Source organism: Stylophora pistillata, chromosome 5 (genome assembly GCF_964205215.1).
Source record: "Stylophora pistillata chromosome 5, jaStyPist1.2, whole genome shotgun sequence".
Taxonomy (NCBI): domain Eukaryota; kingdom Metazoa; phylum Cnidaria; class Anthozoa; order Scleractinia; family Pocilloporidae; genus Stylophora; species Stylophora pistillata.
In genome coordinates, this window is record NC_142523.1 from 22,254,750 (window position 1) to 22,273,281 (window position 18,532).

At 37.6% G+C, this 18,532-nt stretch overlaps 1 protein-coding gene across 2 annotated transcripts; it reads left to right on the plus strand.

Annotated features, from left to right (window-relative positions):
- Positions 1 to 6,722: 6,722 nt before the first annotated feature.
- On the plus strand, positions 6,723 to 17,710 carry LOC111333806 (uncharacterized). Of its 2 annotated transcripts, none has more exons than XM_088761598.1 (3): positions 6,723 to 6,917; positions 15,264 to 15,493; positions 15,942 to 17,710. In XM_088761598.1, exons 2-3 carry the CDS (start codon positions 15,402 to 15,404, stop codon positions 16,759 to 16,761), a joined length of 912 nt encoding a protein of 303 aa, XP_088617724.1. In that variant the 5' UTR covers positions 6,723 to 6,917; positions 15,264 to 15,401; the 3' UTR covers positions 16,762 to 17,710. The 2 variants fall into 2 exon arrangements, with proteins under 2 accessions (XP_088617724.1, XP_088617725.1); XM_088761599.1 differs by lacking the exon at positions 6,723 to 6,917 and adding an exon at positions 9,490 to 9,707.
- The last annotated feature ends 822 nt before the right edge of the window (positions 17,711 to 18,532 follow it).

Here is an 18,532-nt window from a genome sequence, read left to right on the forward strand (position 1 = left end):
ATACGAGATCAGTGGGGGCGCATAATTGCTGCTTAGAACGGAGAGAGATTGGAACCCAAATAGGAAAAACCAGAGACCACATCAGATACCAAATCCGAAAACCTAGTGGTATTCTTGACGAAAACCGAACACCAAATGCTAGAAAACGGAAAATCTGCAAACCACAATGAAAACCTAAACCGAAAAACCGCTCCAAAAAAAAAAAAAAAAAAAAAAAAAAACAGCCAAAGCCGTAAAATCGAAAATCCCGATGCTCCATCGATAAATTTAAATAAACTTTCCGTGAGTATTGACAGTCTAATGTGCGATCACTTTCTCCATACCTTCTCTGAAACTTCTGCGCGCGTTCCAAAAATAATCCTTTAAGCATCCTTGATGTGCAGATCATATCCAATGAGATATTTCTTCAGGTAAAAGTTTTAATTTAAATTATGCGACGGTGGATGCCAATGTGAAATTATTTTTAGATGCTTATCATCCTTAGTAGCCCTTATAGCGTCACGACCTTTCACGGCAAGAACTGAAAAGATGTTCCTTGAAAAGATAAGGTATTCCTTGAAAAGTCATGATGCATCGATCTAACCCTCTAGGATGTTTCTACAAGGAAAAAGTTTTGTTTGTAAAATCGTGCACTATCCTGAAATGATTGTGAGATGCTAGTCTTCTGCCGTATTCTGTTTCATGACAAGAACTGAAAACATAATGTGCCAGCGGCCATGAGTCAGAAATCACAACAGGAAAGAACCCAACTCTGTATCGATCGCAAATGTCGAAATACAAAGATGCTCTAAAAGAAAAAACGATAAGTAGCATCGGGTAACATCGGGTCAAAATTGGGTCAAAATCGGAATTCTGTTGTTGAACTCGCTCGCTCAGTCATTCACTCACTCACTCACTCTATCACTCACTCACTCACTCACTCACTCACTCACTCAATCACTCACTCACTCACTCACTCAATCACTCACTCACTCACTCAATCACTCACTCACTCACTCACTCAATCACTCACTCACTCACTCACTCAATCACTCACTCACTCACTCACTCACTCAATCACTCACTCACTCACTCACTCAATCACTCACTCACTCACTCACTCAATCACTCATCTCGACAACTCACGTGGCTTCGCCTCCTGGAGGGGGCAGTAGCCACATAAAAAGTATCCCACTGATTCAGATTCAAAACCGCATTCGCCAATAGGCACACAACTATTAATTTTAAAGAGACATTCCCACTTAATATATTCATTCTAAATATAAATTTAGCACAATACAATACAATATTCTTTATTTAACGAAGGTGACGTATATAACCCAACTGGAGTTATCTAACTTACGGTCTTCACAACAATACAAAATACACATATAAAACAATGCCTAATCAGCAATATACGACTTATACAAGAGAAACTAAAACTATACAAATATTTGGTTCAACAAATATATAAGGTGATAAACACTAATTACCTTCTCATACAGTTACAGTAAAGAGAAAAACGACACTCATGACATATTAATTCTTCAAGATGAGAAACATTACTAACAAACTTAAGGAATAATATAAGAAGTTTATGCTTAAAATTATTTAATCTAGATGAAATAATAATAGAGGAAGGAGATACACAATCTATTTGCTTAAGATCATTGTCAAGGCAGTTGAAAAAGGTGGCAGCAGAGTAAGCAAATGTGCGCTTTCCAGAATTAGACCGCGGGTAGGGAACTTGAAGATTAAAAGCGCAAGCTCTGGTACGCAAACCAGTTGGAGGAACGGAAGACAAGAAATTGAATTTGCGTTTAAGACAAAAAGGAGCATCAGGATGATTGAGGATAGTAAATAAAAGTACAAGTTTTCTCAGTTTTATAAGGTCGAAAATAGGAAGCCATTTGAGTTTGGAAAATAAGCTTACAGATGATTGAGTGAAGTCGGCATGAAGGAGCAATCTAGCTGCACGTTGCACGCTGCACGTTGTGGTTGTAATACACTAATAACCTATCAGTTAATTATCAGTTGATCAGTTGCCACGGCATTTTCCAAGTTGTATTTAGCAGGTACTTCATGAGAACGTGTTGAGCATGAGCTAGCCTTAAGTGTTTTATTATCAAGAAACCGGTTCAAACACCCTAGTAAATATCTCAAAATTTGCCAAAGGGAGTGCGTGAAGGCCTCGTATATTCCGCGAACTAAACTTCCACTGCTTATGACCATAGATAGTGACAATAGCATCAAATCCGATAGAAATTCGGGTACTGAGGAGGTTTCAATATTTATCTCAACGGTAACAACAGTTGCTTAAAAGTGTAGACTTAAATATTCGAATAACCCTTTATTTTACAAAGATCTGGTTTAACTGTACAAAAAAGAAAACAAATGTAAACAAAACGAAGCGAAACGAAAAAACTACAGTGAAAACATACTTACAAGATTTGTGGACTCGAGGAATAAGTGAATAAACTAGTGAGAAAACAATCGAACATTCAAAACGAATTTTTGACCTCTGCAAGTACGAGCACATGGTTCATCCCATAATATTTGACAATTTAAATGACGCAATTGTACCAGTCCTACGCAGACTGAACACGAGAAACAAAGTAAACAATTGTAGAACGTTTTGTAACTTACAAAAAGCATGATACAAGTAGCTTGGAAAGTAAATATATCTTCTTAGACGTTTTGTTGTGTAGTATCGCTGAGTATTTTTACGAGTTGTGCCGTATTTTGACAAGCTCGTAGAGCGAGTCAAAATACAAATAACGAGTAAAAATACTCGGCGATACTACACAACAAAACGACTAATAAGTTATTTATTATCCAACACGCCAAACTATTATTTTCTGTGCATGTACGGGCGAATTTCGCGGATATTTCTTTACGGGGAGTGCGTGACAGAATTATGCGAAGCGGAATTAAAAGGTCAGGGACGCGTTGTCATGTTGCTGTTTCCATTTTCTTCAATAAATGAAGAAATTTCCTGATCGTCTAGCTGTTTTTCTTCGTTCGATTCATCTGATAAACTTGGATCTATATTTGCCAGCCATTCTGAATCTTCGACGTCGGAAATATGAATCAAATTGTCCGTCATTGTTTTTCTTCGTAACTACAATCCAATTCTTCGCTTGCGTGATGCGAGAAAACTTGTTTAACCAGTACTCTAGAGTACAAATACCGCGTGATATTTGTACTCGTCTATGGCGTTATTTGTACTCTACGAAGTGTAGTTAGATAATAAATGCTTTTAAAAGTGAAATATCTATTGGTTAGGCAGAGTGTAACGTTTGTCAAATGTACTAGTTATTATTACTTTAGAGATTTAGTTTTGTGATTTTATGAAAATATAACACTAACATTTAACTCCTTTAAATGAGTCTTAAATTTTCACCCATTCCTCTCGTGGTGTTGCAAAAATTAAATAAGTCAAATAAATTAAGTAACCTGCTCTTTATCGGCATATTGCCCAGGTTTTTCACTCGGGTGTCTGTGATGTTAACCTTCATCTCAATGCAGGCTCACTCACACTGAGCCATAAATCGAGTCCATCTCCTGAAAACAGCAACGGCTAATGATCAGGTATGCGTAGACGGATCAATAGGGACCTTAAAAGGTCAGGGCGGCAACGCCGAGGAAGACTTCGATTAAAAAATAAATTTATACCTTTAATTAGAATTTTGGCTGCATGCGTGTGTTTACCGTCTCATACGGCGCTACGTCTCAACTAAACATATAAAAGAAGCGTTGAGTTTTAAATGGAAATCAAAATAATTTGCCGTCGCGGTTTCCGTTCGCAAACGACGCAAATTTTGGTAATTTCACCTTGTTGGGACAGGACGGCATATTATGGTTAGCCGAATGTTGCAAAATTCAACAACTTTTTACCCAACAAAAATGATTATTCAACGTCTACCATGCATAGTTATTTAATGACATACCTTCTATTATGACTAAGTGTTTGAAAGTTCCCGGACGTCGACATTCAAAATATCGTCATTCAACAAAATTCCCCGCCCCTACCCCCGAGCTACCCCCAAACATGAAACCTATTCCCTTCCGATACGAAGATTATGGATTGGAACCCGATCATTCAATTTGCGCCAAAAATCAATATGGCAGCCCTAATACTTGACGAAGATTCATTCTTCAATTGCTTTGAGGATGTTACGGGCTTGTAAAAGGTTTGTGAAGAGGGAGAAGACAGTTTTTCCCGACCAGTTATAGAGAGGGTGATCAATTCCTTCGAATCAGCGGCAAAATTTGTCGAAAACGTGTTACTGATTTTAAACGAGTGCAAAGGAGACTGACTGAGGTTGCTGGGATTTTAAGGGTTTTGTTCCACAGTTGGTGCCGAAAATTGACAGAACTGTGGTTAAGGAATACTGCAAACTGTACTCACTTAGCAGTATATCTGGTACTTAATTTGGTCACTTAATTCATCTGGATATTTGAGATACTCTCTAACTATCGCTGGTGTCAGCTCAACAGGTTTTAAGGTGAACACACTCTCAAACAAATGTGGGTGCTTTGACATCTCATCAAGAACACCAAGGGTAATCAATCCTTTTCTCAACTGATCCAAAGCCATTTTACGTTTTGAAATGACCTCATACATGACCATTGATTGGATTATTTTCCCTTTGGTAGACATCTGAAATATCAGCAATGCCCGAATAGAATAGTCGCGGGAAATACTGTTTTCTCCCTCTTCACAAACATTTAACAAGTTTATAACATTCTCAAAGCAATTGAAGAATGAATCTTCGTCAAGTGTTATGGCTGCCATATTGACTTTTGGCGCAAATTGAATGATCGGGTTCCAGTCCATAATCTTCGTATTGGAAGGGAATGGGTTTCATGTTTGGGGTAGTTCGGGGGTAGGGGCGGGGAATTTTGTTAAATGACGATATTTGGAATGTCCGGGAACTTTCAAACACTTAGTCATAATAGAAGGTATGTCATTAAATAACTATGCGTGGTAGAAGTTGAATAATCAATTTTGTTGGGGTAAAAAGTTTGGACTGAAGTTGAACAATTAATTTTGTTGAGTAAAATAAATATAGCTATTGAAGTTGAATAAATATTGCTGTTGAATGAAAATAATTTTGGTTGAATATGAAAAGAAAATGCGTGTCGTTGAACACAAATATAAAATGTTGATACGTATGATGCACGATCCTCGCAGTAGATAGCGCTATTTATGCAATAGCGAAAATCAGACCTGAAAAAAATCAGGCCTGTACGGGACTCGGTCAGTGGTTCGAGTCCCGTACAGGCCTGATTTTTTTCAGGTCTGATTTTCGCTATTGCATAAATAGCGCTATCTACTGCGAGGATACGTATGTAATACCGCAGTTCAAAAATATATGAACTTCATATATTCATTGTATCTGATAAAATGTTGAATATAATTGTAAACTGTTGAATAAAAATATATTTTTTTGAGCACAAATATTAGTTCTTGAATATAAATATGCAAGTTGTTGAATTTTGCAACATTTGGCTAACCGTAGACGGCTAAGAAATGAGCAGGTGCTGAGCTATTTTTTTGTCAATCAGGCTCCGGTTGTTCAAAGAGCAGATAACGTTATCCAACAGATAAATCACTATCCAGCGGATAAGTATTACCAAAACGTACTACACTATCCACCGGATAGAGATTTATCCAGTGTATAGCGTTATCCATCCTTCGAACAACCGGGTCCAGATCTTGTTGCCGTCGCCGTCATGGTTTGCTTAACAAACAATTACACTGCACGTTTGAACGTTGTAATGACAAAAGGGCTAACAGTCTTTTGTTTTAAACAGTTATCCCTGATAGTCATGGAAGTTTTTTCATCAATAATTTTATGAATCACCTAGGTTGATAAAGCCCTAAAGGGAAGTAGCCTCTGACAATCATTAAGGGAATTTTGTTAAAGCTAAAAGCAAAATGATAAAGCAACAGGATATTGTACAACCATAAAAATTTCTTCATCAATAATTAAGTGAATCACATAGGCTGATAAAACCCTTAAGGGAAATTTCCCACTGACAATTCAATCAAAGGAAGTTTTCACAGTGTTTTAAAACGTGAACTGTTCTTGGTAAAGTTAAAAGCAAATTGGCAAACTAAGAGGATATTCTTGGTTTCCATGTAACGTCATCAAACTTAAAAAATAAGAAATTATCAGTTCTTTTCAGAATTTAGTTAGGTTTGTTTTAAGAACAGCCGAAGACTTCAGTATCTTTTTGCTCATCTTTTTGATGGGGAGTTTTGTCTTGTGTTAAAGCAAGGTTGAACTTCTATGAGATATGAAAATGGCGGCCGAGAATGCTGTCGCGTAAGTTAATAAGGGCCTGATTACATGAGCCGGGCTGATTTCTTTTGTTTTGGTGTTCGCCAAAGCGTGAAAACAAAAGAAATCAGCCCGGCTAACCGGACCAGCCCGGCTCATGTAATTAGGCCCTAAGAGTGACTTTGTATCCGCTAATATTTCGCAACTGAATAGTCCATGTAAGAGAATAAGTACTCATATAGATGTTTATGAGCGCTCATAGGACGACTACACGCTTTGTATATATGACATGTCTTTTTGTTAGCTCCCGATACCATATTTTGTTTCCCCCAAAAGGAAACAGACATGACGTCTTCATACAAAGCTTCATAAATTTGATTAAAACATTTCTATGAATATCTCCCACACGAAACATTGCAAACACCTGTCAACCGAGACTGGAAAATGAAATTATAATCGTATTTGAATAAGCTTAGTGTTCGAAAACCACCAATCACCTTTAAGAGAAGCGCCACGTACAGTTTAGAGTTAGGGTTTTTTAATTCGTATCTGCTTAAAGCCAAAGAAAGGAAAATAAGTGCTAGTAAATGTTTAGTGCGGATGACTTCAATAAGCGGTCAACTGGGAGTCGCTGAAGACAAGCATTAGGTAAGACACAAACCTCAATGCAAATAATCTATGCTGTTAATGAACTAAGGCCTAGTTTATACGTCGCGCTACAGTCGAATTTAATTCAGACGAATTTAATATAATTCCATTAAATTCTCGTTCCGTCGACATAAATCGTGGCCTGGTTTTATGCGTGGAAATCAGTACGGTCAAATTTAATTCTCTTCCCAAATGCAGTGTCTCTGGTCAGGTGTCACTCGAAAAGCTAGCCACGGATCGCTGTGGGCTCGCCAAAATAAATTAAGAAAACGTACGCAGTTCATTCGACGCGACGCTAGTGCGACGTTAAAACTGAAGACGCGTTATCGATATTTTATCCGTCTTACCAAGACGGATAAAACTTTAAGGACGCATTTAATTTACCAGACGAATTTAATTCGTTTTAGACGTCGCGCTATCGTCGAACTTAATTGCTTGTGGGACCTTGGATTAAATTCGTCGGAATTAAATTCGACTGTAGCGCGACGTATAAACTAGGCCTAAGTAACAGAGAATTTTACCAAAAAATTATAGGTTGGCACATAACACTTGTGACTGTACGAACAAGGGCTCACTTAGATTTCATCTTGAAGTAAAATGTTACGTTTAAATTTAGGTGAATATCAAAGCGAAACTACCTGAGCGGTATATTGCGATATGTTGCGGTAGTGGACGATTTTTCTCGCGGTATTTTGGTAGTTTTTGTAGCATTTGAGTGGTACGAAAAATTATCTTTCAAGTCCTCCATCATTTTCGGAACAATGTCAGTTTCCAATTCTTTCAGAAACAGGTTGAAATCAAAAGGAAAGTGACTGAGACTACCTTTACACAAGTAGCAATTGTTTCGGTTTTGTGAATAATACCGCAAGTTTCAGTACCCGGTTCAATCATTTTGCCATTTACACTCAAGTAGACAAATCTAGAATAACACCTCTCCTCTTTAGTCTGGTCTCCGCAGATTTTGAATCCAAAATTTATAGCTGGAAGTGCGTATCCGAAAACTTTTGATTTCGGAAAGCTTATTGTGTAAACGATTTGTGAAGGTTCACTTACAAATTCAAATCGTTATTTCTGTTTTGATTGAATAAAGTAGTGGTTTCGGTATGACTTCGAGTTTCGACTCGTTATTAAAGTATTGTGGTACCGATATTTAGAGGTTTTTTTTTTTTTTTTTTTTCATTTTTGGCGATAATGGGGAATTTCCCGATTGTTTTTTTTTTTCTGTAATGCAATGTTTAGAAGCCAGAATGTCTCCCTTGGATTCATGTCTATTTAATATTCCAAAGCCGAAAATATTGTTCGCTTTAATTTTGACCCAAATAGTTCCACGAATTTAAGAAAGAGAAAATTACGCAAAGCATCAGAAACAGAAGCAAAGAGTAAAGGCTTTATTTAATTTAGGTTCTGAGGCATCTTTCTCGGCTAACTTTGTGTTGTGATTGAGACTGTCGTTGCAACAGGATGATTTATTGAGTATGTGCTAATTTGGGTTTTGATTGAAATACTAATCGAATGTAAAATTAAGTGGTAACTTGAAAAGCCTTGTTATCAAAACGTTAACCGGTTGGAACCGATAGTTTCCCGCGCAACCGTTGTACATGCCAGTATCTGTATATTTTCTATTAGAATTAATCACGAGTAAAAACAATATTTATGAATAAGTCATAATAACATTCTGCAATGTTATTGGCTACGCTTCTCGCTCTCTATTCAGTTGTGGGAATGCGTAGCCATTATGTCATCGCCCTGTAAGTGCGTGCCTAACAAGAGAATTGGACATAGAATCGCATACTTCAATAAAATCTCGCATCCTGATTGGCTGACAAAGCGAGGTGTTTTTAATTTTTCTTTTTTTAAGGGCCCATGAAATCTGGAACTGAAACACTTGCATTGATTGTAACTCAAACGATCGAAAGATTCTTTCGCATGTTGTGAAAAGTGAAATAAAATTGCGCCAGTGATGGCTTGCTCGAAACCACAAAAACCAGTTTGACGTGTTGTCATGCTTTTAACCAATCAATAAGCCGACTATCTCGCGCCAATTCCGTTCCGCTTAACGTACTTCTGTCACGCACTCCCCGTAAATAAATATTTGCGAAATTCGCCCGCACTGAAACAACAATTTGGCGTGTTGGATAATAAATAACTTATTAGACGTTTTGTTGTGTAGTATCGCCGAGTATTTTTACTCGTTATTTGTATTTTGACGAGCCCGTAGGGCTCGTCAAAATACGGCACAACTCGTAAAAATACTCAGCGATACTACACAACAAAACGTCTAATAATATATATATTGAATATACTGAATAGAGAGCGAGAAGCGTAGCCAATAACATTGCAGACTGTCATTAAGACTTATTCATAAATATTGTTTTTACTCGTAAGTAATTCTAATAGAAAATATACAGATACTGGCATGTACAACGGTTGCGCAGGAATATAGACGACTACATGCTTTGTAAATATGAAATGTCTTTTTGTTAGCTTCCGATGACATGACGTCTTCATACAAAGCCTCATAAATTTGATTAAAACATTTCTATGAATATCTCCCACACGAAGCATCGCAAACACCTGTCAACCGAGACTGACAAAAGGAAATATAATCGTATTTAAATAGGCTTAGTGCTCGAAACCACCAATCACATTTAAGAGAAGCGCTACGTACACTTTAGAGTTGGGATTTCGTACCTTCTTAAAACGAGAGAAACGACCATAAAAGCCAGTAAATGTTTAGTGCGGATGACTTCAATAAGTTGTCAACTGGGAGTCATTGAAGACAAGCATTAGGTAAGACACAAACCTCATTGCTAATAATCTACGCTGTCGATGAACTAAGTAACAGAACATTTTACCAAAAAATTATAGGTTGGCACATAACACTCAGTGTGACTCACGAACAAGGGCTCACTTTAATTTCATGTTGAAATAAAATGTTACGTTATAACTTAGATGAATATCAAAGCGAAACTACTTGAGCGGTAAATGGCGATATGTTGCGGTAGTGGACGATTTTTCTCGCGGTATTTTGGTAGTTTTTGTAGCATTTGGGTGGTACCAAAAATTATGATCTTTCAAGTCCTCCAACATTTTCCGAACAATGTCAGTTTCCAATTATTTTCGAAACAGGTTGAAATCAAAAGGAACGTGACTGAGACTACCTTTACACAAGTAGCAATTGTTTCGGTTTTGTGAATAATACGGCAAGTTTCAGTACCCGGTTCGATCATTTTGCCATTTACACTCGAGTAGACAAATCTAGAAGAAGACCTCTCCTCTTTAGTCGGGTCTCGGAAGATTTTGAATCCAAAATTTATAGCTGGAAGTGCGTATCCGAAAACTTTTGATTTCGGAAAGCATATCGTGTAAACGATTTGTGAAGGCTCACTTACAAATTCAAATAGTTATTTCTGTTTTGATTGAATAAAGTAGTGGTTTCGGTATGACTTCGAGTTTCGACTCGTTATTAAAGTATTGCGGTACCGATATTTAGCGGTTTTTTTTTTTTTTTTTTTTTTTTTTTTCATTTTTGGCGATAATGGGGAATTTCCCGATTGGTTTTTTTTTTCTTTTCTGTAATGCAAAGTTTAGAAGCCAGAATGTCTCCCTTGGATTCATGTCTATTTAATAATCCAAAGCCGAAAATATTGTTCGCTTTAATTTTGACCCAAATAGTTCCACGAATTTAAGAAAGGGAAAATTACGCAAAGCATCAGAAACAGAAGCAAAGAGTAAAGTCTTTATTTAATTTAGGTTCTAAGGCATCTTTCTCGGCTAACTTTGTGTTGTGATAGAGACTGTCGTTGCAACAGGATGATTTATTAAGTATGTGCTAATTTGGGTTTTGATTGAAATACTAATCGAATGTAAAATTACGTGGTAACTTGAAAAGCCTTGTTATCAAAACGTTAACCGGTTGGAACCGACAGTTTCCTGCGCAACCGTTGTACATGCCACTATCTGTATATTTTCTATTAGAATTAATCACGAGTAAAAACAATATTTATGAATAAGTCTTAATAACATTCTGCAATGTCATTGGCTACGCTTCTCGCTCTCTATTCAGTTGTGGGAATGCGTAGCCATTATGTCATCGCCCTGTAAGAGCGTGCCTAACAATAGAATTGAATATAGAATCGCATACTTCAATAAAATCTCGCATCCTGATTGGCTGACAAAGCGAAGTGTTTTTAATTTTTATTTTTTTTAAGGGCCCATGCTTACAGTTAAATTCGACCTTAATGTATGGGCGGAAAGAGGTTGGTCGACGAAGCGAGTGGTCCGCTTTTCGTGCATTGTGTGATGTGGAGTAGGACTGACACGAGCGTTCTCTCTGCGCTTCCGGTGCGTTATCAAGTCGGCAAAATATTCCTCTCGACGACCCAGAAATCTCTTTTTCTTTCTGCAAGTAATTCTCAATAATGCGTCATGATTAAGCAAATTTTTGATAGGCTTGCCACGCTGCTCAATGAGTTCATGTCTGCATTACTATTTAACAATTCTTCCACACGCGCGCGTTGGATATAAGATGATAGATAGCCAACGAGACGCGTAGCGCCGAGTTGGCTATAATCATGTCATATCCAATAAGCGCGAGTGGAATAGTTGTTTTATCAAAAAACGACCTCAAGATATTAGACAAATCCTCTCGACTTTATTTCGTAAGAAGAAACTGGATGTTACAAGTACAGATATTAGATTTGGTATATTGCCTCATATGCCATGATAATGGCTAAGCCAATAAAAAGTCTTGAATCGCATTATCCAATGCTCCAGTTTTTAATAATGATCGTTAGACCCCAAAATCACTCAAGGTATGCTTAGGCTCCCTTTGCAGGTACTTGTTCTCTCTCATCCATGATCATTAGATTGTTTTGGCACCGCTTTGCCCACGCGGTCGGTCTAAATCTCCAAAATTCCCTCGTCGTTGTCTCCGCAATAACTTTGATCCTGGCCAGGCACCAAAAATCTACCGAACTTTAATTGTAGGGTACTCTTTACTTCCTAACAGAATTTCTGTAACGATATTCGTTGATTCTTTAGAAAAATCGCCCGTGCCAACAAGTTCGGAGGGCCTTTTCTTTTAAAAGTTTGAAAAATCTGTTCACGAATTTGTCTTCTACTCAAGCTTATTGATCTGTCCTTGTACTTTAACATAAGAGCTGTTGTGAGTAGGAAACAATACCAGCTGGCATATGGGCTGTTTTCTAACTATAAGTAAATGCTATGATGGACCAGTTTAGGCATGTCATTTTAGAACGTTTAACATGAAGAAACTAATTTACATGGATGTTCGACTCATTTCATTTGATAATGTATCTTTTTTGTTTGTTTGTTTGTTTGTTTTTTAACTTAAACATATTTTCGTTGTTTTCCCCAGAAGCACCTAAGCTCAAAGAGGGGGATTACAATATTACAAACTTTTATTTTAATTTATCCAGGCTCATACACATGAAATTAGATACGCAAATTGCAATATAACGAGTTAACCTCACAAAGCTAGGGATCGGATATTTCATTTAAGCAATCAAAAATGGCCATCGAAAAGTGAGTGGTATTGATTATAAAACTTTGTGCGTCGCGAAAAAAAGCACAGTTGACATCGTTATTTACAGACTCAGTACCATATAAAAGATTTTTTTTTTTTGTACATCGTCGCTCGATGACACGTTTTACCTATAATATTAGTAGCAGAGGCAAGACGGACATCACGTTGAGCAGCATACCTCGGGAAAACTGTTTCACCGATTCAGAGTCGACAAAACTACACTCGCAAATAGATACGTGACGCGAGATATTCTCTAAGACAAGAAAACCGATAACGTTTAATAAGTACGCAAAAAGATAATTGACAGTGTTTTCGCTTTAAAGTGGGAAGCGATACAGAATTTCGGACATGTAGGTCTAGAGAATTCCAGCAAGTGATTGCGGATGGAAAAAAAAAAGACTTTTGAACTGTAGAAGCTCTGCAAGGAAATTGAGCTAAGTTTTCTTTTTGTCTGAGGCGAAAAAAAATGTATACGTTCACTAGGTAGTTTAGGCAATACTTCAATAACGTGGAGCAAAATTCTTGACTTAAAGAGGCTTCCGAGCAAGTTCATCATGTAACCTTGCAGAACTGGTTGCCACCCTTGCGGCTTCTTATTGAACGTTATCAAGTTAAGTCGAGTCACATTTATGACAGTTGTTCCAGATAACGCTGATTCCGATATGCCAGGAGTGGTCTAATCAGACTTTCACACAAACATTTAACATAAATCTATCAACTTTGTATTAGAAATTTAGAAAATTTTCTTGTACAAATCTACGCTATATAATTTCTTCACGATGTATTACTCTGCAAAGTTAAGTGTCTTTCTAACGTGATAATGAAAAATAGCCAAGGATGAAAGAAGATACGAAAAGGCGAGGATAGAAAGATATTTTCTATTGATATTGCTTTTATAGAACAAGAATGATTCTTGTTATATGAAAGCCATATGCTAACAATAAGAAACGATGCGTAGTTTGGACGAAACTTAAAAAGCACAAGCCCTCTTTGACATTTTCAGATCAACTTCTCTTTTGTTTTAAGCCCGCTTCACTAATAACCTCTTAAATTTACCACTGACGGCACAGTCAAGGTCCCGGAAATGTCTTTGCTTTCTGAGCGATGTTGTTGCGTTGTACAAATTAGATTACTTTGACACGGAGAAGGTCTTGATTCGAAGTGTTCATTCCTATCGCAACTCAATTGATAAGTAGTAAAATGATTTTTTACTCTTAAAATAAATTCGCGGATACTATGCCAAAAGATACAGAGAAAATAGAGGAAATCACCAGCTTGTTACGTCTTAGAAATATGCCAAACAAATAATACAGTCCCTCAGCACTAATCAAGCTCTGAGAGCGATGGAGACACGATTATGAAGCACCACCACCCAGACTTTCAAATCAGTGCAAGCTGAGCGACTGAAATACGGAAAAAATGCTTTCGACAGAGATGTCGGCGAGAACTAAACTAAACTAAACCCAGCGGTCAGTCAAACTTAAGGCATGCCCAAGAGGGTCAATTTTCGGAGCCCGCGCACAAATTTTCCGCGCGGTACTTCATAGAGAAATAAGAAAAACAACAGCAGTTTGGCAAATTAGTAAACGAAAGTTAAAACGTTCCCAGAAATCTGTAAAAGGAAAAAGAAGTGGTAAAATGAACTAGCGACTTTGCGAACACAGAGGAAATTCCAGTAAGGGTTATCCTGTTGATTTACCATTGTGTTTTGAGCTTTTACCTAAAAAGTTAAAGCCAGGCTTCCGAAACTGTGCGACTAATTAATTTCCTTTATAACATAGCTAGCACAGCCGTGCAATCAAATTCAGCGTACGTAAGCGTGCTCAAAATCCCGATAGTGCACGCTGATAGCGTGAGCAAATCGCTACGCCAGAAATTTTTCTTTTTCGCCCGAGCGGCCCTTGTTAGCGGGGGGGGAAAAATAATATATTTCGTGACAATAATGAGTACAAAGACTCGGTCCACCAGTCCCAAGGCGAAGACAATTTTCTGACCTTATCCCTTGGATTAGAGTTCTTAAATGAGGCCGAAAAAGAAAAAAAAAAACGGAAAAGGTGACTCGTCATCGGCGCCGTCACGATTCTCTTCTCTGTCCGAGGGTGAAATGCAACAGTTTTTTTTTGTGATTTCTTTTTTAAAAGTAAAGAATTTTGTGTTTAAACTGCAGTGAAATAAAACTCGAGCTTTCAACAGAAATAAAACCAATTCCTATTTTGCTTAATATTTTGCATACCGCGAACAATCACTCCTAGTATTGTTGTCGGTTTTTCGCGCACAACTCCAGCGGCTATGTTATAGCTTCTTGTGTGCTCTCCAAACTTCCTACGTGCTCCATAACTCGATTGTGCACGACTTAAAGCATGAACCAGTTGTTAACATGTGTTTATTTAAAACCCCTGTAAAACAGTTTGGTTCTGACAGCCTGAAAAAGCACCTTGTCATTAAGAAGTTCGCACATGCACGCACATTTGATCACTATGTTTCCCCTTACAATATATCAAAAGAAGCGAGACGGCGAAAGCTGATTTAGTTATTTCTTATTTGAGTCATGCAAAGTTACAAACTCGTGTACTCATAATTCCTTAATTTATCTTTATCTAACGAAATACAACAGTACATCTGACTTGAAATGTCAATTCAGTAACCTGAGTATCCATTTACTTCATTAACTTAAAGGACTGACAAAGTTTCTCAGAAGATAATATTTCTGAGACAGTAATATTATATAAAAGCTAACTTTTTTTAGTCGACCTTATTTTTAGTCCGTTCATGAACTGGTTTTATTTTAATCGTTTCAGCCCGGTTATGTGACATCTTTATAAACGAATCATCGCCCTCCGTTGCGCTGCAGGCGAATAAAGGGTGCACGAGGGCCGAACGAGATATGAGGAAGCCCAAGTACCTTTTTAAGCCGAGCTAGGACAATTTCGAAAATTATGGGGGAAATGGATGAGCTACCACTGCAAGAAATGAGTCAACTTTGGAAAAACGAAGAGTACAGGCGGTACCTTACGATTTTCGAGAAATGGCTTCACGAAATTGAGTCAGTTTGCTAGACATAACGTCTCGTAGTCACGTTCGACGCACTAAAAACTACTATAAAACGAATACAAGAATTGTAAAAACGTGTAAAATGGTATATAAAAAGTCACTTGTAAAAATGTAGCGGAATTCCAAATCGATTTCGATCAATTACGATCCTCATCAGTAGTACTCCGCCATGTTTAAAATACTCAGTATTTTAAACATGGCGGAGTACTACTGATGAGGATCGTAATTGATCGAAATCGATTTGGAATTCCGCTACATTTTTACAAGTGACTTTTTATATACCATTTTACACGTTTTTACAATTCTTGTATTCGTTTTATAGTAGTTTTTAGTGCGTCGAACGTGACTACGAGACGTTATGTCTAGCAAACTGACTCAATTATCGAACACGTTCCTGGCCTCGGCCCACAAAATTTCATCACAAGGCTTCACGAAAGCGATTGGTCTGCATATCGTTCCCTAAGGGATGAAGACAAGCAAACTATTCGAGACCAATCATGTAAAGCTTTGAGTCGTTTAACATACCTTTGGAAGTCTCACAATCAGGAAATTCATTGTCTGATACAATCTATTTATTACTCATCTGTAAAAGTCAAATCATTCACCATCCGGGAATTGCAAGTAATTGCATACAACGAGTATTTGAGACGTATTCTTTGTAGAGAAGTCATGAGGTTTGTCGATATCAGCATTCCACAATTCATAGAGGCCTCTGAATTCCTGCTAGAAGAAACATTCTTAGAACAGCAAACATTGAAAGTGGAGAAGAACTTGAGGCAGTGTAACAACAGACCGTCAGATGGTGATGACTACATTTGTGCTTTACAAAGGATCTCCGTTGAGTTCATGGAAACGCTGTACATATATCCATTGACTGATGATTATGCGTATCCTGAACGTGCCGGTGTCTACTTTATATATTATATTGGTAAAACTGCGCTATATGACGGAAAAGTCAAGCCTTCCATAGCCAGGCCGATTTACGTAGGAAAGTCGAAAAAGAATATCTCAGAGCGCCTTAAGGACCACCGCGAAATGATAGAACGTGCTGTAGACTTAGAGGTGGACGATTTCATTGTTCGACTCATGTTAGTGGACATTAAATTCTACGCTGGCTGTATTGAGGAAATGCTTATAAATTACTTCATGCCTAAGTGGAACAAGGAGGGGGAATGGCTCTCTTTTGGGAACGCTAGAAGCGAAACAAACAATTGGAACAGGTATCATATTCAAAACATAAGATAACATTCTGAGCTTGGCCCACCACTTTTCGGATACGACCACCCAGAATGACTGGTCATCAAATATCAGTAACATACATGGAGAACATGCATACCGATGTTGAAGTGTAAAGGGGTAATTGGATTGATGAAATTTCTGAAACCTCACAAAACTTTAATGAATATGTCTATAAATAATCTTTCCAGTTTCATTTTCATTGTAGTATTACTGGAACTTGAATTTGAACGCCCATCTTTAGCAGTGAATTTCACTGGTCTCTCTGTCAACTGATTCAGTTTTTTCTTTTTGCATACTTTTTTTGTTAACATCGGTACCCATATCCTCTATTCTCTTCTCTCTCTCTAGTAGTATTACCGCATGGAGAAATTATCGATGCTGAGGACAAAATTTCCCTCACAGAAACATCACTTCACGACTAGATTTTACTTGGGCAAGAAATTAAATACACCTGGGGGAGGGGGGGGGAGGGACATACACTGCTATTTCATCTTAACTTGGTAATTTAAGTTTTACTTAAACAGTATAGGCTCCATTTCTTTCAAAAAAAATATTGTTTAATCTTGGGATTGACCTAAGGTTTTATCGACTTTTAACACCTTGGTTTTCTTTGCCAACACTAAATAAACCCAAGTTTTTAAATGTTGCCACGTGTTTATAATTTTAATTTGAGGCTGTTTTCATTTGTAAATAAGTTTCCCAATTAACAATACCTGAGAAAAATTACCATAACTCTGTACCTAGTAAAAGTGGGCTACTATGCAAGATCTTACTACGCTTACTATGCGAGATCTTAACATTAATTTCTTTGCAATAACTGTATATTGCAAGAAGCAATAGTTAGATGAATAACCCTATGTAAGTAAATATAGTTTGCAAATCTCAACAAATACTTCGTCTGTTAAACAAGGTACACTTCTTTGAAAAAGCTGTCACATTTTTGTGGTTTTACAGAGGTTGCTTCAATTTTCTGGAAACTGTAACATTTTTGAGTCCGAAAACTCTCGGGGAGGTCTTTTGGTGACGTGTGACGTTTAGTTTTACAGACTCGATTCGTGGAAGTGAAGTATACTGAAAGCAAACGAAACTCCAGAAAGAGCAAAGAAAAATCCACGCAAATGAAGTAACGATGCGAACGAATATCTTTTTCGTGAAATAAAGTTCACAAACGGAAGAATTTTGGACTCCACAACAAAACTGTTCCTGGATTTCTTGTTTTCCTTTTTTCACTCTGATTGGTCAATAGGATTGGCCTCACCCTCTTTAGTAATCAGAAGCAGATCGTAAAATCAATCGTTCTCCCGCCTCAGGGGTGATTTGCTTGTTTAACTTCAGAGTTAGCTCTAGGCTCTGTTGTTTAGAGGAGGGTTAAGTCTCAACCTGGGGTTAGGTAAGCCTTGGGTAAAATTTTGGTCGCGTCGTTCGGAAGAAGGTGAACACTAACCTCAGGTTAAAAAGCAGGTTAAATTTGACCAATCGCGCGAGCAGGGTTGAATAGCTAACATCCAGTTAAATAAAGAATAAAAATGGCGAACTTGTTGTTTTGCGATTTACGCCGGCGGGGATGAGAAAGGAAGTTCAGAACGGGCGCTCCGTTGGAAATCAACGATATCACAGACGAAGGGCTGCATGCTCGCTCTCGCTTTCGATGAGAAACTATTTTATTTATTACAAATCTTATTGCCGGTGATATAAATCGCAACACTCGACGAAATCACGTCCCATCACCGCTCCACCAACTTTCAATTTCCCCCAGGTTTTATGGAAGTGGAGGTTT

What these genes read in the sequence shown, in the direction of transcription:
- LOC111333806 (XM_088761598.1), top strand. Translation starts at nt 15,402, where the DNA reads ATGGGGGAAATGGATGAGCTACCACTGCAAGAAATGAGTCAACTTTGG. An exon ending in CTTACGATTTTCGAGAAATG is followed by an intron (nt 15,494 to 15,941) that starts GCTTCACGAAAT and finishes TTTCATCACAAG; the next exon opens with GCTTCACGAAAGCGATTGGT.